We start from the raw sequence: 25,836 nt of genomic DNA, 5'->3' as shown, positions 1-25,836 counted from the left end.
TCTGTTTTTTATTTAAATTTAATTCGTGCTATCGATCGACATCAAAATCGAATAGCTAACGTGTTATAGCGTCCTAACCAACGCATTCGAAGTTCCCGCTAAGGCTACGTAGCGTGTATTTTTTATGTACTTATTTTTCCTATCATTATGACGTCAAAATATACTTATGTCCAGCCCTTGCATTTGTGACCAATGTCGCCTAAATATTAAATATGGCGTTAGGAAGGGTGATCAGGTGGTGCAGGGATAATAATTAAAACACACAAATTACTTCATTGTAAATATTAATTTCCAATATTATTTTATGCTTATGGTAACCAATGATACAATGTTACTTTCAGTGAACGCGTTACGTCGCATAATATCGCTATACAATAAACCTAGCCATTGGCATGTAATATCACCATAACTGCCAACGACGTGCCCACATGCGAGACGTATAAAATGCTATCCCATATTGATCAACTCTCGCATAAAGGCAGCTTAAAAAACTAGATAATATCTATCTTATAATTAACGCGAAAAATCACTCATCAATTTGTTTTTTTTTTTCATTTTCTAAATCCGATTATCATATATTTTCATGAACATGGTAGATGTCACAAGTATATTTTTTATAAACATTTATTATAATCTAATTGTCTATAACAGAGGCACACAATGCTTAGAAACTAGCTCGATATTGTAGAGCTCACGGTTCCAAGTAATAATGTTACTCGATAACGAACTTACTCTATCAATGTACAGTCCGTGACGTTCGTATGCACTTGTCAATTTGTTAAGTTATTCTTATTGACGCCAGAATCGAGAAATTTATACATCTATTTCAGTCCTATTGATCTGAAAAAATATATATTTAAACTGCTTATAACTATAACATCTCTTAGTAAAATTTAACTCTTTGACAGATATAGAAACATTTATTAGCGTCGTCCACAGTTTGACAAGTGCATACACAAATTTTCTTAGATGTTAGAAGGTCATATTTCTCCTAAACTAATACTATAGGCGGCCCTCCGACCTTGCTTACTGTGACCAGAGTCGGTTTTCTTACACACTAACAAAATGACATAACTGCTCCTCGAAATATGTACAGGCTCTGGAAGTAAACAGATATGTCACCCCATTTTTTAATTTAAAATTATAATAAAATCTTTGAATTACTTTACATTTGGTGCCAGTTACATAACAACTTTATATACTCCTTTAAAACTGTCCTATTATCATATTGTCTTTCCTTATAATTTAACGTTTGTAAATTAAAAAATGGAGTTCTTTGGAGCGATTCTATGAGATGTTTGTTCCGTAACATTTTGGTATGGGGGCCGGATTCGCGATAATCACACGTCTAAATCAAATACTATTTGGAAATAAGCATGTTTAATAACGATTAAACTAGTGAGAAAATTAACTGTGACATTAAACGTGTCTGTATGTACGAGATAGTGATATACACTCGCACTGCTCCTTATCCTGAATGTTCCGTGCACACTATAGCTGTCACTCTCTCTCGCCTGATATGCTGGACTATCTCTTACATAAGACATGACAGTTCCATAACAATCACACAGTACGCATCACATAATACTTTCGCAGAAATCAACCACTGTCACAGAACTTGCAGCTTATATCTAAAAGGGACTAGAACTAAAACATACAACCTAAGCAATTTTGAATTGTCATGTAACTAAAAACTTGCTTTCTATGGATCATCGTTAAATAAATAAAATCAAATGCTATTTACAAGAAATATTGCTGGAAATATAGTATTAATATAAATATATACTTTATTAGGCTGCAATATCACGCACAACTGAGACTTAAGATATATAATTGTTGTATTTCTAATCATGAAAAATATAAATATATATGTCTATGTCAAGAGTTCTGAATGATATTGCATTATGCTATTTTACAAGTTTCAACAATAATTCAGAATTTTCAGTCAATGTTTATAAAAATGGGAGCCTCTCGTGGTCCAAAGGGTCTCAAACTAAAAGAAATACCGTAAAACTAACAATAAAATATAATACCGATGCAACAGCATGCAATAAAATTAATATATATAACTATAATATATTTTATTTGATTGTGCAGTGATAAATGTGCTTTGTCATATAGAAACTATATGTTGGCACAAGTCATTCAATTGCAAAATTTAAATCACAAATAATTGGAACTAAAATTGATTAAGTTTGACCGTTTTCCTCTATAATGATTTAATTTTGGGTACCTAGTTTTCCTTTCAACAAATCTTTTCCTAATTATATTTTCCTAATTCAGAAATCGTATCACTTCAATAATAGTACCAGGTTAGGCTTAAGTCTTTGCAAAAATATCTACATTTAGTTGTAGAAACTGTGTGTTGATAGCATAGTTTGATATGTTGTGCGAAAGATAACTAGTACATAAACCATTGAGGAACCATACATTTGAATTCATTCTTAGTGTAACAAGTGTTGAGAATAACAAAACAATTTCAGAAAACTCAAAATCAATCATACATTATCTTAGGACAAATGCCGATTACTTAAGTACTTAAGAAGCTGTCATGAAAGAAGACGATAGTTGATAATTGCGGGCAATTTCTAAAGCCGATAATGGAAACTAGACTAGAACGTGCTAACTTAACTGTTAACAAAGTGAAACAAGTTCCGACCGTTTTACTGAACCGTACTGAAGCGTATGTGGTATGCGACCAACACACTGTCACTCACTAAGCTATCTCACTGTTCAAGCGGCGACCGTGTCCTCGGGCGGCGGCGGCGAGGCCGGCTCGCCCTCGGATCAGGTCTTCCGCAACTCCACTAGTTTCACATCCTTAACATGCAAGTTGTGTTTCGATTTTGCCGCGAATTTGATGACAGCTTGTGTCGAGACGAGAGGCACATGTCGAAGATCCAGCCTGGGGAAAAAATAATGGTTACATTCGTTTATTTACATAGTATTAATATGTATGGTAAAAAAAAACACTAAAGGTTTAAAGTGAGTGTTATTTATGATTTGTAAGGCATTTACCGGACGAGATTAGGGCATCGCGCAAGATGATCGAGTGCAGCTTCGGTGAGCAGCCGGCAGCCAGCCAGCGACAGTCGCTGCAGTCCATGATGGGCGAGCTGCGCCGCGCCCGCGTCCGTCAGCCGTGCGCATGATGATGCGTCAAGTTCTACTAGCTTTGGTAATGCCTGAAAATAATACAAGGTTTTTTGTTATAAAATGTGATTTTGTGGGTGACCTTTCTATTATAATTTCTAATTAAAAACGATATTGAACATCCACATAAAAAGAGGTTGTGAAGTTGGCGTGGATAATTTACAAAATTGATTGTTTTCTTTTAAGATGTTTTTGAACACTATTTTTGAGTGGCTACATACATATATTATGGTCTCGGAAAATTCCGCACTGGCATAGTTGGCACTATAGTAGCTTGTGAGGTGCATACCTGCACGACGTATCGCATGGCGACGTCGGTGATGTCGGTGCCGGGCAGGCGCAGCACGGCGAGCGCGGCGAGGCGCGAGGGCTCGGCGCGCGTGGTGTGCGGGCCGCCGGGCCGCGAGGACTCGGGCGGCGCCAGGATGCCGCGCAGCTTGGCGTCGTCCAGCGCGCGCGCGAACGACAGGTCCAGCGCCGTCAGCGGCGGGCACGCGCCCGAGCGCAGCGCCAGCGCCGCCTCCGCCGGGGACCCCGCCAGCGACAGCGAGCGCAGCGCGGGCAGCCGCGCCAGTAACCTGCACACACAAACATATTTTATTAGTCTATTTAAAGCTAATAGTATCACAATTACTAGTATAAAGGGCCATTGAGATGTAGTTCGTCTTTAACATTGTAATTAAAAGGCACCATTTGAAGGCCTTCAAACCAGACTGAGCATAAGTTGTGAGTCTATGCCAACCATCACCTTTCCTTAACAACTATAAATCAGTTACAAACTTCGTCTACAAATCAGTTAACAATCAAACATGTTCAAACCAAAAGTACGCCGTCCCCTCACACAAACTACAACACTGAGAATGAAAGCAACAGGTTTAAATTACACACCAAGCGAGTTGCCTCCTCGCCAGATGGCACCACTCGAGGCCGAGCGACAGCGGCTGCCTGCGCGCGATGCCGGCCAGCTGCGCCGCCGACACGCGCACCTGCACGAACGACATGCTGCGCCACAGGGATGGGTCCATCTGGGAAACAAGGACATAACATATACATTATACATATATACTTCGACACTGTCAAAAATACTAACAGAGTAAAGCATAAATAGAGAAAAAGTGAAATTAAATATTGGGCAGCATAACACTTATTAAAATTACTGCCATATTTCCCGCAATTCTTTATTATAATGGAGCTAAGATCTAAAAGAACCTTAAAAATTATATGAAATGCAAGTTCAGGTTATTACCCAAAAACTTAGGAGTTTAAATCGCGTAATTCCATTTTTTTCTCGATTTATACAAATATTACATATATAGCCTACATTTAGCGACGTCATGTGAGTTTTGTTCCAATTGTAACACGAAAGACGTGAATCGACTCAAAAGATTACGCTTGTAATTCGCTGTAACCCTAATAGCGACTATAAATTGCGTAACATTTTGTTACACATACATACATACATTATGTATGCAGCGCTTCAGCAACATAATGTAAGTATAGCAGTTGCTCACCGAGTACTCGGCCCAGGCCTTGCAGACGAGCGCGCAGGTGGCGAGCTCGTGCGGCGTGAGCTTGGCGAACACGCACAGCATGGCCTCGCGCACCAGCCACGGGGAGCCCGCCGCGTTGCAGCCGCCCGCGCCCAGCGCCGGACGGATCGGGTACAGCGGCTTCTTCATGATCTGACAATGTATACAGCTGGTAATTACACACCACACGTACAGCGAGTAGACGTTCAGTTTCAGACTTTCAGATTTCTGTTATTCAACATTTATTATTATACATCGCATATTACAACTTTGTAAAATATTTCAGTGAGTGCCGTCAACAAATAAAAAAAACAGAAACAGGTTTAACCTAATAGTTGCATGAGTTACAACCTGTCATAGCCTCCCTCGTAATATGAAAGAGGGATGCCATCTCTCTCTTTTAAAATGATAACTATATACGTGTTGTTTTTTGGACACTTCATGATACTGCCTCTATAACTCATGAGATACATGTCACAAGTGTACCTTAGCAGAGTGGTGTGTGAGCTGCAGCGCGAGATGTGCCCTGAGCGCCTGTTTCTTGGGCGCCTCGTCCTCGTCGCTGGAGCGGCGCTTCTTTAGCGGCGGCTCCCAGCCCTCGCCCTCGGCGCCCACACCGCCTTCCTCTTCACGTTTAATTTCTATTAAAATTATCAATAACCTTAGTAATAATTGTGCTTTCAGTTAGCCAATTAAAACAGTCAAATGCCTATCTGGTACATAATGGTACATAATATTAAAACTTGAAGGGCAAGCAATGGCATATGAGTCAGTAGCTGCCTAAAATGAGAGGCATTAAGACGATGCTATTAAAGATCTTGCAATACTATAGTATCTTTACTCCATTTGCGTATCTACGTCTTTAATGTTATTAAAAATTACTTGTAACTTACCATCTTCAGATTTGATATGAGGGACATCGTTTTTGCCTTCATTGTCAGAGCCAGCCTCCGACTTCATTTGAGATTGAGGGGTCGATGACGAATTCTTATTCTGGACGAGACAATAAGATTACTTAGTTTTAAAATCTTAGTAGAAAATGGGGGTAATTTTCTAATCTCATTAAATATTTAATTGACACTTGACGAGATATTATCATCAGTAATTTCTGACAGGCCAATCCAGATTAATCATACATGAAGAAAAGTTTTGATGTCGATGTCATGATGATCGCATGTCAACTTGGTGTAACATCAAACTTTCGACATATTAAATCATTTTACACAGAAGTTTTACTGTGTTTACTACCTGCAAACCATGGCTGATCTGGCCGACGTCGGAGCCCACACTCATACGCCGCAGGTCCGATGACTTCTGACGAGCGCGGAAATGACGGGGCTGTAACACAAATATACACAACTTATAATTAGCGCTCATATCGTTATCCTTTATCTCTAAACTTAAACAGTCGATATCCTTAGCCTTAGTGCTACAGAACCCACTTTTATTTTTAAATAAATAACTCTACAGTGATTTGTGGCCAGAAAGGCTTTCTAGGCCGACAATGCCAGCGCCGTTCATCCGTCTTTGACTTTTTCTCAGCTGTCACTGTAGAGTCGCCGCTACCTAGTTCGGCTGGTTCCAAGTGGCTCAGGGCAGAAAATCGTAAAGGATTTCGGGGAGAGCCTTTGCCCAGTCGAAGGGTAGTCAAAAAATACTTTCTGGTAAGTTTGGGCACAAGAATACCATTATTCAACAAATATTGCTGATTATGTATGTGAAAATCCGTCTCTTCAGAAGTATACGTGTTTGACGCGTGTTACCTTGTAGTCGTGGTTGAGCCCCATGTTGGTGCAGGTGGGGCACTCCCAGGAGTTGGGCAGGTCCTCGTTGATCTGTCCGCCGGGCGGCACGCAGGCCGGGTGCACGATGCTGTAGCACACCGAGCACTCGCGCAGCGTCGACGGGCCGTTGCGACCTGCAACCACATATATTGTATTATTAGTGTCTGCTTCGGCTATTTCTCATGAGCTTTTTACGTGCCGACCATCAGCTGATTTTACCAAACTATGTTGGAGTACATATCCAATCTTGGGGGTGGAAGTACAACTGGTTTATATGACTGGTTTTACATGTTTTAAATCATGGTTAAACTGCTTGACCATATTTCGTAATGATCAGACATTAAAATATATATATTACCGTTGTTTCCTTTGGCTTGAGGAGCCACTGGCGTCTGCATCCAACCATCAAGGTGGCACAGCGCGCAAGAAGCCGTCACAGGTAACATTGGCTGAAATAATACAAGCATTATTTATATATGACGCCTTCCGAAAAATCGTTTTTGATAACATTATATTCTGTAATTTAATTTGTATAAAATATTTTTTAAACAAGACTCACCTGTAGACATTGCCGCATGACGCAAGTCTGTTTGGCACGACCCAATCCACCAAACTTGACCATGTCGTGACAGAATACGCACTCGCCACAATCTGTACGCTGACAAGCCTCGCATTTCTTACATCTGAAATTGATTGTAAATTATTATAATTTAGATTATTTATAATTCTTATAAATTTATACGTGATGTGATTTTATTTTAACTCATTTACGTATTTGTCATAAATATTTATGTTAGATTTTGATGTGCTTCACACACTTTTACACTAACGAGTTTGAACGTAGCTATCAGGGCCCCAATTCTGCTAATGGATACAGCTACAGTTGGATTACATTTGAAACTATTCCTATTTTCTTAAGCATTTTGTCAACAAGATAATTGGAAATTCATTGTGTTAGAAAAAATGCTCGGAATAATACGAATAACGTGAATTTATTCCAATTGCCAGTCATTCATCGGTCATTGTAAAGGTGTTGTATCTCGGCAGAGTCACGTAGGTAGTGCAAGCTACCTGGTGCGCCTCCTGCGCGGCGCGGTGTTGGCGTGGTCGGGCCGCGCGCGCGCGCCGCCCCCGCGCCCGCCGCCGCGGCCGCCGCGCCCGCCCGACTGACGCCGCTCAGAACACACCACGTCGTCCGGACCTGAAAACATCAAGCACCACAACTTAACAGAAGAGATCACCATAGTAAAAATGCAAAAATAAATGACTGATTGTACTAATGTTCATTAATCTTTAAACTTAAAAAATAATTTAATCATCATCGATTAATCTTACCTTTAAGCACAGGCACTCCAGTAACAGCCTGGTGTTGTTTATCATGTCTGTGCTGCTCGACCAGTGTCCTCACATCCTTGACCAGCGCTATCGGGTCGGACAGTAGCTCCGGCACCGACTTCCGAGCTGCCGGTAACTGATGCAGGTACATCACTATCGCCTGGAGTCAAATAAGGATAGTATTTTAAACATTTTCCTTTATCAGTGTGATATTTCTTTTTTTTGGGCTATCCCGCCACACACACCAGTCATTGCAACTCCTGTTAGTCAGGATCTACAATGAAAGCAACGAAAACCACCCAAGCACAGTTCAGTGTTTCCCAGGGAAAACAACTGCCACGAAATTTATCGAAAATAGTAAAAAGGAGAAGTCTAGAAATGTCTTTGCTTGTTTTAAATATTTTCCTGTTTAAGATCAATCAATTCGTATTTATTTTACAATTTTTTGCGGTATTAAATTAACTTATAATTGAATCTAACTTCCTCAGCTCTATACCTTTAGTCCATGCAGCTCATTCTGTGTGAGATGTATGTGTTCTTTAGGCGGTGTGAGCGCGGGCGCCTGGCCCTCGGTGGCGAGGTGCGAGCGGCCGAGCAGAGCGGACACGTAGCGGTCCAGGACGTACCACAGCATCTCCGTGAAGAACGGGTAGCGGAACTTCTGGGGCACCTGGAATTGTTTACGTAACGGTTAAATAAAATACTAATTCATATATTATATTGGTGAGACTGTATCAAAGATGTTTCATTAAGTTAACAAGATTAGATGATCATAAAATTACTTTTGTATCTAATTTCGTTAATAATTTAATTATTTAAACAGATTTTATTGTTTCAATGATACAATACATTGTGCATGTCTTTATTTACAATCTCTTTTCACAGTCAGTCGTTAAATCTAAATTTTACGACAATTCCAATGTTTACAAATAGTTTAAATTTTGAGTTTACCTTTGTGACATCTTCAACTTGCGCGATCTTCAGCTGCTTTTCAATACCGAACTGGTGAAGGAAGTTGCCACCAAACACAAGAGAATCACTAGGGGTGTACACAGCATGTATCCAACCAGTTGGGATAAAGAATGTATGACCTGCTTGCAGCTGAAATAAACAGAAACACAGATTAGATAAAAATTCTATAATCACTTACGACCGGCTCAAACGAATCAAATTTATTTGCCACCCTACTGGTCTGAACAAGAATAACTATCAACCAGTGTGTATAATGTTAATATTAATATCTTTCAGAAGTGGACAGGCCGTATCTTGTCCTCTTGATAAGGCCCGGCTCCACGTCTTTTATATTCGTGTTTTATAACTCTAATTTAAATAAAACTGTAAATGTAACTGTAACTTACATGAACTCGAATGCACTTCTCGACAGTGTCTCCAAAGAACACATCTGACTGTTTGCCAGAAAGCACCCACTTTTCATACAGCTGCAGGTTTTTCTCAGTAGGTGGAATCAGCCAAAAAACCTTAGCGCCTGAAGTGAAATAAAATTACATAGAGTAAATGAAAAGTGAAAGAAACATTATGTATTTTACTTTGAATAGTTTGAAGTTCATATTTCACAAATAAGCTTTTAAGTTTGAACAGAGCTACAAACTTAAGACTTTAAAGTGTCGTGTTTATTCACTTTTTCATCATTATTATGCACTTCACAGTTGAGACATAATATGAAGTATGAATATTCAAGTTGCAATATGTTTTTTTTCCTGGAGCGATGTTATTTACCATTTAGTTTTGGGGAATTTCTTGGTTCTATAGTTTGGTATTGTGCTTACATCATACCTCTCAAAATGTGGTACCAGACTGACGTTCCTCCGAAATCAATGTGGAAGTCTGTGTAGCAACCCTTCACAGACATGAGGCAGTACTTCTGCACCTTTGGATACATCATATCATCCAGAGCATTGGTGGACTCGGTCTGGAATATAAAAATAATGGATATTTAGACACCTAGAAATAAGACTTGTAGAAAGCGAAAACTATCAGCGAACTTTCTGCACGAATTTTTGTGTAACGTAAGTAAGATTCTTTCCACAGAAAGCTACATTCCAGTTAATGTAGATACACGTACACGTCTAATTTAGTAAGGCAGTCTGAAACCCGAATGTAACAGCCATTGTTTTGGTTAAAATTGTTTGTCTGATAGTTTTCTACTAATCGTGTGTATATTTTAGTTAATGAAATCAAAAAGTATTTACGAGTTCAAGATATTTAAATCCATGCAGCTGTTGCTATGCTATCAAATGGCAAACATCCAAATATATCTTTTATTGTCATACCGTTTCTTTTCTCAACAAGAAGGATACTTTAGGTCAGTTTCATTGTTCTTATATCTATAGACTTAGTTGTACAAAGGTTTGCTTGTATTATAAGATTAGGATAATTAGGACTATATTCTCAGGCAACAAGGCACTTATGGAACAACAATGTACAGCATTTAATGAAACCTGCTATTGTATGGCCCAACAAAGCTCACGTGTTCATCACTAAGCAGGCTCATTACAATGTTAGTTATTACCATGAATTTTGACAAACCTATGTTTATTGTATTAGTCTTTTGAAAGGTAACCTTGAATAATTGATTATGAATTTGTATACCGAATAGACAAATACACTATACGCCATAAACGGTAACTAGCTGCCGCATACGTCTCAGCTTTTTTTATAGCCAATATATCAACTATCTCCAGAAAATTTATGAAAATTGGATAAGTACTTTGAGTGTCAAACAGTAACAAACTCAAACACAGTGTTTTGCCACAACAATGTAAACGAAACGCGATCCAGCTAGTTAAAAATGAACTCTGATATGAGTCATTATGAAAGCCTATTATTTATTGAAAATATAATTATAATTTCGCATTGTAAGCTTTGTCAGTTGTGTTTTTAATCTAGCTTTCAGCCAGTTCAAGGCTAGGCCGATGCCGAATAGTGTCGATTCGAACAAAATAAACGACCACGTCCGAAGTCGTCCGAAGCCGATTGCGAATCCGGCCGAAGTTGATTCCGAAGCTGGTCCCATACCAAAACAACAATAGTACTATCCTAAATTTATTCCTAAAGTTAATATTGCAAATTTTCAAATAGCAATTTGCATTTGAACTCTTTTAGTGCTGCCATCATTTCATTATTTTAAATTAATGACTCTTACAACTACATATTTAAAACAAAATATTTGAATAATTTATTCCGAAAAGATTTATCTTTACATACTTTACATATTTTTTGCATTGTTTACATGACATATTAATATATTCGCTTGAAGTACCTAATCAGATTACAATCGTGTATACAATCGCATAATGTATTTCGTAAAATTATACGTTTATTACAGCTTTTCAGTGATCAGGTGCAATACAGTTTGTGGTTACAAAAGGCAATGCTAAGTTGTCAATTTTTTACAAATTTAGTCCATATTGCACAATTGTCCTTGACATGTTTACTGTTTACGCATATAGTTCCTGCAACAGCAAGAGATGGCGCTGACCTGTTGATCCTTGAGGTGTCGAGGCCACACGGTGTCGACCCAATCGATGAGACGCACGATGCGCGGCGCCTGCACGTAGTTCTCCAGCCGCGTGTGCGAGAACTCCAGCGAGATCACGTTGAGGAGACGTTCCTTGTTTGGATCGTCGTAGTAACGCTGCCAGTCCTAATAAAGAAATCAAGCAAATATGCCTTTAATAATGTAAGAAGGTAAATCTAGCGAACAAAGTTGGTTCTTTAAATTCTTACTATTAAAAGAAGAAGCTTATTGAATTAAGGCTATTTCTTGAAAATCGCAGACTTCTTTGACTCTATTAGTTGTGAATAGTGTGAATACTATTAATTAAACGAGTAGACAAAGGCTAAGCAACCTTATTTTAATTGAAATGTAGAGCTCATCTACAAAAAACACTCAATTAAAAGAACTACCTCAAATGACGATGATCAAATCAATTGTATATATCTTAAATATTCATATTACAAACATCAAAAACCAAGATTGCAATTTATAATAGTGGTCCACTCAAACAATTGTCCCGAAAGGGGATCGGTCCGTAGAACTTTTTCCACGTAGGCACTGCGCCAATCGCATCGGGAACAGACGACCCATTCAACACATTTTAATGTAAATATTTAATGCTTATACAGGTTCAAGACCGTATTTGAAAGTGATCTGGTTTTCATTTGATATAATGCTTGCTAGGCTACATAAATATTTCACACATGTGACAACAAACATGTTCCTACCAAAACGTACAAAATCATGAATAAGCGAGTTCATTGTTTGTCAATTTAACCGCCTTAATTGCCCCTGAATCATATGATACATTGTTTTGACAATTTGATGTATGATTTTCCAAAACAAAATTACCTTTGAATACGTATATAATTGATATTTTTCTGTTCTATGTTATAAGCTTTGTAAAGCTTGTTGATATAACGATTGCAGAGTTAAAATGGCAGGTAGTCGTTCAAATGCGATCTGTAGCGCAGTGGAGCTTTGGGTCACTGCGCCAGTCGAACTACGTTACGTTACGTACACATCCTGTGCGCGTGTGCTTTCATGCTTCAGATAAAGCTTTTGCCAATTACTATATACGGATCGCGACAATTTGTTCAAGAGGAAAGAAATAAATTGATTACTATGATCACACTGTTACATTTAGACGTGTTTTAACTTTTAAGGCTTTCAAATTATATCCATTCACTTTATTATCACACTTTCAGATTTACTTAAGGGTTAGAGATAATAATATACAACTACACTGGTTTCTATACTAGTCTAGTAGTATATTTATACTAGTATAGTATAGGCACGTGTAAGTACTAATACCCACCATAAATAGTAGCACTTTAAGTACTAGAGAAAATGTTGCTTTACAAAATTGCTGGCTAAGTAATTTGGTTATAGCGTTATCAGTGCATCTCGCATTCCGGTTTTGTGTCACAACCCACATCATCTAATTTTAGATGTTGCGGTTTAAAAACAATTCGGGACGATGACGGTATGGAATTATTTGTATTGTGTAGGATAGTAGGAACTTATAGAGATTTTAGAAGATATTTCAATTGTGATTGATTAGTTTCATTGTTTGAGACTATACGAGGGTCGTTTTTGGTCAAGGTAAAAGTGTGTAAGTCAAGGTTTCACGCGATTCAATTAAATATTTTATACAGAAAACTATAAATCAAAATTGGAGCATTATCTTTGAAAGCTGACAGACCAGAAGCAGTCTAAATTCCTAATTAACTTTCAAAAATACTTCTAACCAATTTAAGAAGGATTATTAAGAAATATTAAGGATGAAATACTTCGACACTACCTATTTATATAGATAGTTAACTACCAAAGACCTAAACTACATTATTCGATCGTGATTTCAGAAGTACAGTTTAAAAGAAACTTGTCACAATCTAAGCATCTCTGAAACATTTGTAGGTCTAGGTACGCGCTACGCTATAGTGCACGGTTGCACGGCGCACGCGCAACTCGACTTACGCAATATTTTTACAGCTACTTGTTACCATCACGATAACATTGGAAAAGAAAAGAAAAATGTTTTCTTTGGAAGAAATAATACCACCAAACTAATATTTTGTTACATAACATCTGGTAATAAAATAAGAGATAGCTGGTTCAGTATAGCTATGATATTAAGTGAGAAACAAACTTGATCGTTATGTGGGGGGGTTAAGATATGTTTTGGTGAATCAATGGTAGTTTGCACTGTCATGTTTAGTTTCGTAGTACACATTACACATAGCCTGTAACTCTGTAGTCTGTAGTAAGCCAATACATTGTACGTATGAAACGTAAACTTGTAACCTTAGGATGCGTATCCACGTAAACAGTTCTCTGCTTGTCAACCAATTTAAAATTTGAATTTAATTTGCAGAATTATTTAAATGTTTAAATTTTGTCATTCCTTAACAGCGCATTATATAAATAAAATGCAAACTGACAGTAAGTAGATAAGCTTGAATATCCAGTTAAAAGATTACACATACGTACATATTATTAACGTCGTTTTTAAAACCTAGTTTTATTAGCCCTAGCGTCTCTTTCATTTAATAAGGCAAAATCTTTATCTTACCTTTACTACTTGGAGACCATATCTACAACCCGTAATAAAACCTTTCAAACTTTTTGTAAGTCAGCAAATATGTACGCGGCCTTACGTTGCGAACGTCGTTAGGCCTCGAGTAAACAAAGCGAAGATAAGACAATCGTCGATACGATTACCGTCGTCAACTATAGATAGTGATTGATGACCGATTTGAAATGTATTTTGTAGTTATAGTAAAATGTTATGAGTGGTAGAATAATAAGTAAGATTAAATGATTAGGGAAATAGTGATTAAATACATGGTTTTAATTTAACAATTTAAGATAATCAACCATACACAGTGTAAAAGTGAGAAACATCGAAAGTATCAAAAGTAAGAATTAGGTTTGTAAAACTATCATCTACCTGAGGGCCGCATGCAAGAACTTAAGTCTCTTGAAGCAAGGTGTTTGCAGGAAATTTTAAGATAAGTAAAAACAATTTGCCACCGCCACCATTCCTTAATAAGAAGGTGTATGGAAGATCTTCCAACAATAAATAGATTCGGTAGGTTAAGGGTTAATTCACCAACAGAGCAGAGCGAGAAAATTTTTCAGAATCGTTTTCCGAAAATATAATAATTAATTTTAGGTAAAATTCTAGCTCAGCACCGCCAAACTGACAGTGAGAATGCGGTGAGATTGTGTTATTACTCGTTTTAACGCTATATCTCCAGACTAAAAAAGATTTTGATTTATGTTTATGAAGAAAATCGCAGTGAGAAAAGCTTCTCTAAAATCCCTTTGCCCGGTTAAAGGCGCTAAATGTCTCCCACGCCTTTCTGTTAAGAAATAAAACATAATAATAATCAGCTGACCTTCATGTTCATCTCGATATTCTTCTGTGTGTTGACATCCATGACGTCGAGGAGCCGTCGTGAACCCACACACATACGCACATCGTTGACGGTAAAGTTGCTTGTCGGCACCCTGTAACAAAGCTTACGTAACTATACGAGAAAAAACAGTTTCGAAAAAATACTAACAGCTGAGTACTTAAAATTTTCTTAAATTTAGGTTTATTGATTTAATCTCTATCATTTTATAGGGTAAGGTACAGTTAGATTAAACATTTAAGAAAGCTTTTAAGTAGCATTTCAGTCCACGCTAGTCCAGAATGAATAGGAAAGCAAGACGAAAAATAATAACACGAATGGTTTGTGTTTAAATACAAAAGTTCTGTTCGAAACGATACATCTTAACTCTATATTAAATCGTGTTTGTGCAAGCTCTTGTACATTGTACGACTTCAGAAGTGAATAAGTTTCGAAACGTTGTGGAAACAGTCAACAAATTGTTGGATTGTTTAACTTATTGATCCGTCCCGAGTTTACGGCGTGTAAGGAAACTTCAATCTGTTGATTATGAGAAGGTTTGACACACAGCTAATGTAGTTAGCAAAAGCTATTAAAAAATTGTGATCGTTAGTAATTAATCTAATCTAATCTAGCATTAATTTATTCCTAAAATAGCTCTGCCACATATTTAGATTGATGACAAATTTGGGCTTGATCTGTCATATTTTTATTAAACAATGTACTTTTATTACACAAATGAAAGGCTCTTTGTTGTACAATGTCTATTAATAAATAAGTAAATAAATTATCTTTCATTTCCCTATAAATGGCATTCTCTTTCACGTCTCTAATGGCATTCATCTAAATTGTGCGAGTCAACAAATGGCTATCGGCGTCAATTTAATGGTGTGACCTCTAGGCCTGAGTTGGAGGCTCAGTTCAATGTGTCGCACCTTTCTTTGTAAACGTATAGCCAAAAACCCTATTTATACCGAACGGAAAACCTTTGACAGGGCAATTTACGTCGTTGCTATTTCACTATGAGGGAATGGCTCTGAGAGAAGCACGCTATACCGATTTTTCAAGTAAACCCATCCATATTCATTTAAATGCGCTACCATGCGAATACATGTATCGTCAAAGCAAAGAGTACACAACGTTGAGTAATAAATGTGTCATTTCCGTGACTTCCCCTTTAGAGGAAAACTTGGAAGTTCTTACACAATTCAACGACGAAGTATTCCACTTGAAAATTGGCCAGTCAGCGAGTTTGTAGCGGGGCTCTGAGTTGCGACGAGGGATGCTTGTTATGGATATGTATTAACTTTAAGAAGAGTTTATGAAGTGCCTGCTTTATTAGATTGAGATAAAATCCGTCTTATCTACTAAGCTTTTAAATCTTGCTCAAAATTCGGTTAGATAAATCTATGAGAATTATTTTTGAATGTGTAAATTATACCCAACTTTGTGACCGTACAAAATTTCGTATTCATATTCATATTTTATTAAATCTATGCAACAAATATAATGATATACATATACCTATATAAAAATGGAGTTTCTGTTTTTAATATTGAAATAACCGTTTTTTTAAGACATTCATCTGAATATATACAGTAAACACTTTTTTTTTGTCTGTCATTCTCTCTGTTTGTTGCGGCCAATCTATAAAATGGCCCATATGAGCTTTTATTAGCAGGTAGCTTTTAGAATAAAGAGTTACTAAGGCTATTTTTATTTAAATAAGGCCCGATTTTCCAATCGTCAGATAACTTTTATCCGAGGAATAAATATGGCCGTTTGACATATTTTCTATACAAAAACTATCAAAACGTCATTCATATTCGTCGAATAAAAGTTACCTGGCGATTGAAAAATCGGCTAAAAATGTTATTTTAGTAAGAGAAAGAAATTTTTGTCATATTCCACGCGGACGAAGGAAGTAATGTATAAAAAATATATCTATTTGTCCCACAAACGTGGCTATACTTCATTACTATGGTCTATCCACCACACAACGAAAAAGATCTACATTAAATAAGAAAAAAAACACACTCGCAGCTATCAAAAACAGCAATCGTGAGTAAATTCAGCAACATTAACAACCCTAACATTGTCCGATAGTTACAAAGCGATGATAGCTACAGTACAGTTGTTCTAGTACGTTTAAACTTCAACTTGTGCTGAACTAAACTGCGGACAACAGCAGTTAGGCGAAACGTTACCGGACTTAGTTAACGTGTTAGTTATATCCTGTCAGAGCGTTTTAACTATGGGAAATGTTTGCCGAAAGTATTATTTTTTGCCAAATAAAAGGCACTAAGCATAAAACTTGTAGTGTAAATCATTAGTTTCTTTAATTAACGCATCATTTGCAGACAGGAAATGAGAATAGTTTTATTGGTATTTTATTAGTATGCAACATCTTAGTTTATTAATTAGAAGGAGAAAATTGTATTTCTATAAAGTTTGTGCATAATTTGTATTTAAATTAGATTTAAATATACCTAATGCAGATAATTAACTTAGAGTTATTTTAAGAATATTTTATCAGTCGCATTTAGTTTCGAATAGTGAGTATCGTCAGAAAAATACTAAACATTATTGAATGTCCATTTTAAAATTTATAAATAGTGAAAATAAAATATAACTATATCTACTATATCTAGGTACTTGAAAGTGTCTTATCTAAACACCTAGGCAACAAACTGATCTACGAGGCTACGCATGACTGAACACATTAACCTTTACCATACATCACATAACAAAAGGTAAGTATTATTGATTTATAACTTTTAATCTTTGCAAGCGCCATATTGGTTCATATCATGTAAATCAATCCTTGTACAACGTCACAGAAAATTCAATTTTGGAATCCCACAACTGTTGTAATTACCAAAGTTGTTGCTCAATCACTAACAGAGGTTAATTGAATTCAAAATGAAACTTGGAACAAGGATAAACATTTATCGAATCGTAATCATTCCCACAGGTTAACTTCAAAAGGCAAGTTGATTTGATAAATAAATTAATCGTTCCTCTCACTTTAAACTTAAAAAGACTTATTTGTAAATATTGCTATAAAATAATAAGGAAAATGACTTTTAATTGAAATGTATCAAATTTTGTTTACATTCGATAAATAAAAATAGAATAAAATTATTAAGGCAAGTCCACACTGGTCTAAACTACAGCAATACTGACAAACGAGTGCTTCGACATATCAATAAAGATAGCATAAAGCTTGAATTTGTCATTGTGGAGAAACATTGACGATACCGAACGACTAGAGGTGCCACTATCCCTAAAGGTAATGTCAACGCAATTGTGGAAGAGAGAAGAGGCTAGACGTTGTGTAACGCGCTGTCACTTTTCCACATTATTTTACTTTAAGTGGTGGATTTGCCCTAGGCCCTCACTGTACTCTAACTTGCAGGGTATAACTCGCAGCTCTAAATCAAAGCTTAGAGATAGTGAAAAGTTATGAACGTGCGTTTAATGTAATATTTCACTCGTATCTTTTACCTTATCTTAGGAAGAAATATACGCCATGGTTTATAGTGATGTTCCTTATGTAAAAATTAACTATTTATAGAGCTTTATGTGTAAGAATTTGATAGTAATATCTATGTATTAAATTTAATAAAAACGGATGCGTGTTTTCTTCTCAGCAGTGGTAAATAAATAAGGTTAAGTATACAAGTCAATAAAATCTCAAATTATACTCTACATAGGAACTTTGTTGACGCAAATATGTAGATTATTGTAAATTTAATATAATTGTAGCCTCTTATCTTGCTCATTTTAAAATTTTAAAGCAAAAATAAAAGTTATCAGTCTTTCAAGACTTTGAACTGTTCGGGAGACACATTGTTTTCCTCAAACAAGTTTTAAGTAGTGAAATTATACAACCAATTAAGAGACAAGCCCACAACACATGAATGGCATTTTCAACTTCTATAGATCAGGAATAACAATGAAAACCGAACGGATAAATAAACCCAACTTGACTGTCTTAGAAGTAGCAAAGAAAAGAATACATGTCTTACGTCTACTTCATAAGGTCTATGCAAAATCCTAGGCCCTGGTTTTGCGTTAAAACGTAATAATTATCAAGGTTTCTAAAGCCTAAGTTTTTAATTATTAATAGCATTACATTAGGATACTTGATATAGCTCCTATCTATTAAAATATATTTAATTTTATGAAATTAAATGGTATTTATAGCATCTAGACCGTTAATGAAAGTATGAATCAGAAGTTACAGTGTGGGTGTAGCTTGAAAATTAAAATCAACTGCTAATTTAATCCGAATAACGAGGTATAATATAGTGAAAGCTGTAATGATAAAGTATTGGCAGAGAAAGAAAAAAAGTATTTTTTGAACTGTTTATAGGAATGGGTCCCTACAATAAAAAACAAAAGTCAAAAGTCTATGCAAGACTCCCACACAAGAAGAAACCCTTGCCTTTCATAAGTGGGACCAAATGAAATTAAACTCAATTACTATAATTATATTACTGCAAATATGGTCCATAAAATTTCCTAGATTAAAATAGATTATTAAATGAATTCATCAATCAATATGACGTCACTGAAAATGCAATTAGCATTTGCGTTCAATTCAGTATTATAAAGTATAGAAACATGCATTTACAGTAGAGTGGGATGCTCAACAGTTAATTCCGGTATACAGAATGATCAATATTGTGCGTAGGTTGTAGGCATTCCGCCTACGATCGTAGTTACACGTTTTCCCACAGAAGGCTTATATTACGTTGAGGCGTATTAACGTAGGTGGATATTTCTTTCATGTGCGATTAAATATGCTGTTGTAATCATTAATATTTTTTATGCAAATGCAATATCAATATTCATTAGTAGAACTGCTGTTCTTATTTGATTATCTTCTAATATATAATATTCCCGTGTCACGATGTTAGTTACCGTACTCCTCCGAAACGGCTTGAGCGATTTTTATGAAATTTTTTATACATATTGGGTAGGTCTGAGAATAGAACAACGTCTATTTTTCATAGCCCTAAGTGATAAGGGTTGCTCACACTAAAAAAATATATATTATAATATGGACGAAATTTTTTATAATGTGGCATTAAGAAATACATTCAACTGGAAATAATTTATTAGGCAAAACAACGTTTGCTGGGTCAGCTAGTTAATTTTATAAATGTTAGTATATGAGCTCTGCTACTAAATTCTTTTTCATTTGAGAACTTTTTCGCGAGACTAAAGTGTAGTTCTATAAAACAACAAAGAACTCAAATGAATAAGCTAACTTATATTACGGAGCTTACTAAATAGTTACGCTGTTTTAGGACTTAAAATATGACAATAGTACGCATTGTAGACCTTATTGAAAGTTACAAATAAGCTCAATCCCACTGAGTCAAGGACAGCCGTTATAACATTTGACATAACAAGTGTTTTTATTTCACCGCTAGCGATACGGCACGGTGGCCTACCGCAAAACTCATAGCAATCTATTTTCCTGATAATACACGTAATGTGAACATTATTATAGGCTCCGGCGGCTCCTTATCGATTCTATTTTTTTTTTTCTATTATCAATAGGAAACCGAGTAGTTTGTTCAAACAGAATAATAAATGTTGTACCGAATTAAACATGCAGCACGAAAGGTAAAGTAAATATTTTCAGAAACAAACACGACGGAACATATTCTATTTAATTGATAGCACGATTCTTGAAAAATAAATGATCATAAAATATCTTTTGGGTATTTCAAGGGCTGACAAAAACAGTTCCGTTCTTTTTTTATTTGAAACCATTTGTTTACGTCACCGTGATAAACCAAGTAAAATGATAAGAGATCAGTGTAGTGTAGCGACATTTTTTTACAAAACTTGCGAAGAGTGACCGACTGACAAACACAATTTACTTGTTTAGTATTGTACAGCCTGTTTACTTGTAACATTTAAACATTATTTATAGTAGAAGTTGCAACATAAAAATCCACCTGCTTGAATATATTATTTAAAGGTTATGTTTTTAGGACTTCGCACTTCATATTATACCGTATAATAAATGTAGGACTCGCCTCTAAAGACGATATTGATAAATAGCAGTGTCTCAATAGACCTGTAATTGAGGACGAGTACAACGGCTAGATAATAGGCACAAAGAGAGAAGTCTGTGCACCGTATTGTTTACGAATCAAGTGCATAACTCTATCTAAGGATCTAGATAACTATGAATAACAAACATTTTACGCGATATCTATCAGAAATAATTTAATATGCAGCGGCCAATGACCTTATTGTTCAAGGTTGGAGTCATTAATAAAATTTGGGATTTTATAAGAATTTTATGGGTTTGGCTTTTTTCATTCAGGTAGACAACGAAAGTCTAAATTTAAGGTTTATTTCTGGTTTCCTTTACAATTTTATTTGTCTGAATTTTATTTAAAAACGAGGTATATCATAGTGTGCGTCGGTGTATTCAAAAACACAAATTCCAGAATGAATACGCTGATTTCGTGGTATCAATACCGAGTAACAATACGAACTTCTTTTCATAACGTCTTTCGTGTAAACAACGGCCAATGCTTACCATAGACAATGACACGTAAGTTCACACCTAGTTTATGGCACGACTAGGCCACGGATCAGCGAGTAGAATTAACTAGGTTAGTGAAGTCCCGATACGCGATACCAATAGTATCAGTTATAATTATTTTCGTCTGTCATACGTAAACATATCACATATTATATAGGTAATATGATAGTAACGTATATTAGTCGATTACGCACTGTTACATTACACTTTATTGAATATAATGAAAGTGCACCAAAGCTTAAAGTATCGTCTACGCGTGCCAATGAATAAATTAAATTATAATGATAGCGAGTTTCCTAATTATTGAGGATATAGTTTCCTAATTATTTATTCCTAATTATTCGCGATAACTGCATTATTTTAATCGTTTGTGTGTGTGCTACTGTCATTAGGTATCTATACTATGAATCAACAATATGTTTGTTTGATTACATAGATCTAAATGACATTTTGTTATTTAAATGTTATTCATATTAAAGCAGTCATTCGGTTTTGAATTCATAAGACATCCATTATGTTCCTCCATTCTTTAAAACAGGAAAATAGGCTGCAAGGCCTAATTTTTTCGAGTTGCTTCAATGATTGGTTATAGAATATCAGAATGTATGACTTACTTACTGGGGAATTAGTGGAGATTTCAATCAAAAGCTAATAAAAACACCTCTTTTTTCAACTACCAATCAAATAAAAGTTTCCAGCACATAGAAACCTTCGTTTTGAAGGTGTTTAACAATTGGAATTTATAGCAATAAAATATTCAGTTGAAAAAAAGGAATAAGAATGTATATTTTTACATACCTCAGTCCTAATCCAAGTTTTTCTTTAAACAGTAGCGGAGTGGTAAATCCATTCTTCTGTAGATAAGACACGGTCAGGTCTGAACCGTGCATCTCCAGCACAGCACCGGAATGCTCAAATCTTGGGCTCTCCAGCTTGTCAGCCAGAGAGAATCCCCTCCCACCTTCTGCTTCATCATCACCCAAGGCCCACTCATCGGAATATAGCTTGCGTTGTTTGCGTTCACGCTACAGAAGAGTTCACAGGTTTTTAATCTTATAATAGGTAGATTCTAGGCTTTTAAGATTTATTTAGAGATTATATTTGATATTTATAAGGAACAGTGGTGTCATTTTGTAATTTATAAAAAAAATAAGTATTATTGTACCCAAGGCTTGAGTTCAGCAAGATTGTTGATGCTTGGTATAGTATTTTATTACTTTTCCTGTCTTGCTAATGTTATATAATTTTAAATACGGTTAAATAATATACGGTTCAGCACTGAGTATGAACATAATAATGAAAACACACTTATGTTTTCATTAGTCAGTCGTAAATCACGACTACACAGTCAAAACTGTCCATAAGCACTCATTATGGTTTTAAGTGAATGACACATGATATAATTTGATTAACTGAACTACTATTTTGATACACCACTGCAAAATTTGCGTTGTTTATGATGAATTGCTACGACAATATTTTAATTCAATATTACCATGTTTGCTTTGCAGTACGTAAATTTCGCTCAATTAGAAAAGTTGACAATGCCGCGCTCTGAAGTGACTTTCACTTTTTAACACCATTTGTGAGACGGGTTTACACTTATTTTTATGGTCGAATTTTCTTTGTCTATTCAATAATAAAAACACAAACACTGCATCTGCCAGGCTGCTATGCGTTCCGAGTTACGAAGTAGGTTATTTTTTATACAGCCAAGGCCAGTGAAATACGAGTAAAAGAATAAATATGCCTAACTTGTAACAATAAAACTTTTGGTGCGAGGGCTGTTTGCCTTCTTAGCGTAACAAAGAACGCTACGGCCGTACGACAAACGTGTATTTAAATCAATATACAAATGTTTTAGATGTTTTGCTCTCGACAGCTTGTAATTGATAGACGGAAGATTAGTTAAGTATTAAAGTAGATTGCGAGCGAGCTCCGCACGGTCTCTTCTCTAGCACGACGTGTGGCCGCAGCGCACCGCGCACGCCCCTGGCCGCCTGCTCTCCGCCAGCCCGCGGGAGGGAAACGCCTTCGACACTCGTCCCTACCAGATGCCCACAATGCCTCGTGCGCCAAAGACGTCGCTGGCGCGCGCAATATTTGTCACGTCGTTCCATTATCATCACCGCTGTATCGCAATGCTGCGATCTCAGGAACTATTATAGATTTTGACACCTTCTCGCATGCGCGAATGCATACGGCCGCCGCGTTTAAAACTCGGCCGCGGCGTGATCACAAAAAACTAAGTCCAATGACCCTTAATGATTATCATCACACACAAAAACCACACGCACAAAATTAATTCTATAATCATCCCGTAACTTTCGTAAATCGATACACGATGCAGCGATGCACCATTTCATGTTTACGTGATCCCAGATAAAGCCACCATGGCGTCACCCGGGACTAAATACGTAAAAATCTAACAATAAACACTCACCAGTTGTCTTGGAACTTGTTTTTTGTTATTCGGCAGTGTTTCCGACATGTTTATGTTAGTCAGAAACACTGCACCACGAAATTTACACTATTTTACGTAAATATTTTACACGGAGCACGAGAAAAAGTAACGCAATCCACCATTTGCAATAGTCGACACTGCTGCCAACCGTGCGGCGAGCAATCACTCCGGTATATTACTGTAGGTTGGTACTGTGGGAAATGCCCTATTGGTTTATTTATGAAATTCATTGGCGGGAATGTTCAAAACATCGCAAAGCCATTACGCAATTCGCTTTTATTATGGAATTACGATTAAATTATAAATATAATCGAATTGTGTTCAGTTTGTCACACAAATGGGGATACTACATAGAAAAAAACAGTACTTCTTAAGCGATCTGAGATTCGTCTCATACAATGCAGCGAACAACCACGTTTAACAAGGTACCTATGATATTAAATAAACCTTTGGAATATTAAAAAAATGTTTAATTGAATTAAGTGTGATTGAATTGTGATTCACTGGTATTTGCTTAAATTAGATTCACCTGATAAAATATCTTAATGTTATTTTTGTAGTCTGCCCATAATCGCCTGGCAGAGATTTTTTTTTGCTGGTATGTACGTCTCTACCTTTTGAAATTATTCATAAATAACGTATGAAAAATCTTAGCAAGCACTGCAAATAAAATTATTTTTTCAGTCAGTTAGTCATTAAAAATATAGCTGTAGTTGCGTAGTACTATTCTATATTTTGTGTTATGGTGATTATGGTGTATGGTGTGATACATGAATGTTGTTCTAAAATTAATTGTTTATTCCAAAAATATTAGTGATGGACATACAAGTAGTTTAATAGATTTCTTTGTAAATTCAGCCTCTTTGATGTTCATTTATTCTCTGAAAAATGCTTTTCATCCTAGTCTTGACCATCATAAAACCGAAGCCAACCTGAAGTTAGAAAGGCACTATTATTTTCATTTAATTTCCTATTAATAAAAAACGTAAAATTTAAAAGCTATACAATAATGTGCAAGATAAAGGGGGAAGGTATTTGTTTAAATTTTACAGGAATAAAAAATATAGGTTTACAAAAAGCAGTTATTGTTTAATGAGCAAGCGTTTTATTTTTTTCAAGTATGTATTTGGGATACCGAATTTGTGGTCACTTACTTTCGTAATATTTTGAAGTTTGTTTGCAATCAAGAGAAATAGTGATTACAATGTAATTTGTATTTTGTAATTTGGTTATTTTAGTAGACATATTTCAACTTAAGTCATATCTAATATCGTTTTCTATATCGTAGAAATAATTACTTTGTCGCTAAGGTTAATTAAGCTTTGGATTTTATAAAATATATTTTTTTTTGTTTTAAGATGTTTTGTAATTTTGCACTCTTGTGGTATGTAGGTACGTCTGGTGTAAGCAACAAAAATTGTGACTTGTTTTTTTATCATACGCACTATTATTATTTCTTAGTGCAATGTAATATGCGTTGCATAAAAATAATTAGATGACTAAGCTTTAAAATTTTAATGAAAAAAAAGTATGTTTTTATATCTCATTTTACGTTACTTTGAAAGTAATTAAAAAAAATATATAATTCAATCTGGCAACACTTAAAGAGTTTCTGATCACAATTTTTGTATACGCACAATTATACAACACCCTTTAATTTTTTTGCTGAACTTATTGGTTGGTACATTTAAAGATAATTTTGTAGGTACCATAGCAGTAAGTAGCTCGATAATCAGTGTTTTAAATTAGTTAGTTGCATTTATTTCTGCTGACCTATTATTATTGTACTTACTCAATTTGAAATTTCTTTTCACAACGAGAAAATATTGCAGGCTTATTTTACTTCAATGTGGACGACTCCAGCTGCATCCTACAGTAGGTAATAATATGACCTAGAATAACCTGTTTTATTCCAGAGAAATTATGTTCTCCCTTAAAAAATGGTAATAAAAAGCAGTCGAATGTTTATATTTTGTGTATCTTTTCAATGTATGTGATTTTTTTTAAGTCATTAAAACTAACTAAAAACAATCCAAAAAATTGATTTCAACAATCCCTTGCAACTTGAAAATGATG

General features: G+C 35.7%; 1 protein-coding gene across 2 annotated transcripts; it reads right to left on the bottom strand.

The window, feature by feature from the left end:
• Window positions 1–267: 267 nt before the first annotated feature.
• Window positions 268–23,927, bottom strand: LOC113502805 (jmjC domain-containing histone demethylation protein 1). 2 transcript variants are annotated; one of them, XM_026884504.1, is made up of 21 exons: window positions 23,740–23,927; window positions 22,095–22,321; window positions 14,723–14,834; window positions 11,301–11,465; window positions 9,596–9,731; window positions 9,160–9,287; window positions 8,753–8,902; window positions 8,298–8,471; window positions 7,802–7,961; window positions 7,538–7,667; window positions 7,026–7,149; window positions 6,825–6,915; window positions 6,446–6,600; window positions 5,931–6,020; window positions 5,576–5,675; window positions 5,169–5,323; window positions 4,665–4,835; window positions 4,042–4,178; window positions 3,443–3,731; window positions 3,019–3,185; window positions 268–2,905 (listed from the first exon to the last, which is right to left on the bottom strand). In XM_026884504.1, the coding sequence occupies exons 1-21, from the start codon at window positions 23,785–23,787 to the stop codon at window positions 2,788–2,790; spliced, it is 3,027 nt and encodes a 1,008-aa protein (XP_026740305.1). In that variant the 5' UTR covers window positions 23,788–23,927; the 3' UTR covers window positions 268–2,787. The 2 variants fall into 2 exon arrangements, with proteins under 2 accessions (XP_026740305.1, XP_026740306.1); XM_026884505.1 differs by lacking the exon at window positions 23,740–23,927 and adding an exon at window positions 22,792–23,713.
• Window positions 23,928–25,836: the final 1,909 nt, after the last annotated feature.

Source organism: Trichoplusia ni, chromosome 18 (genome assembly GCF_003590095.1).
Source record: "Trichoplusia ni isolate ovarian cell line Hi5 chromosome 18, tn1, whole genome shotgun sequence".
In the NCBI taxonomy this organism is placed as follows: Eukaryota; Metazoa; Arthropoda; class Insecta; order Lepidoptera; family Noctuidae; genus Trichoplusia; species Trichoplusia ni.
This window is presented reverse-complemented; position numbering and strand designations above follow the sequence as displayed.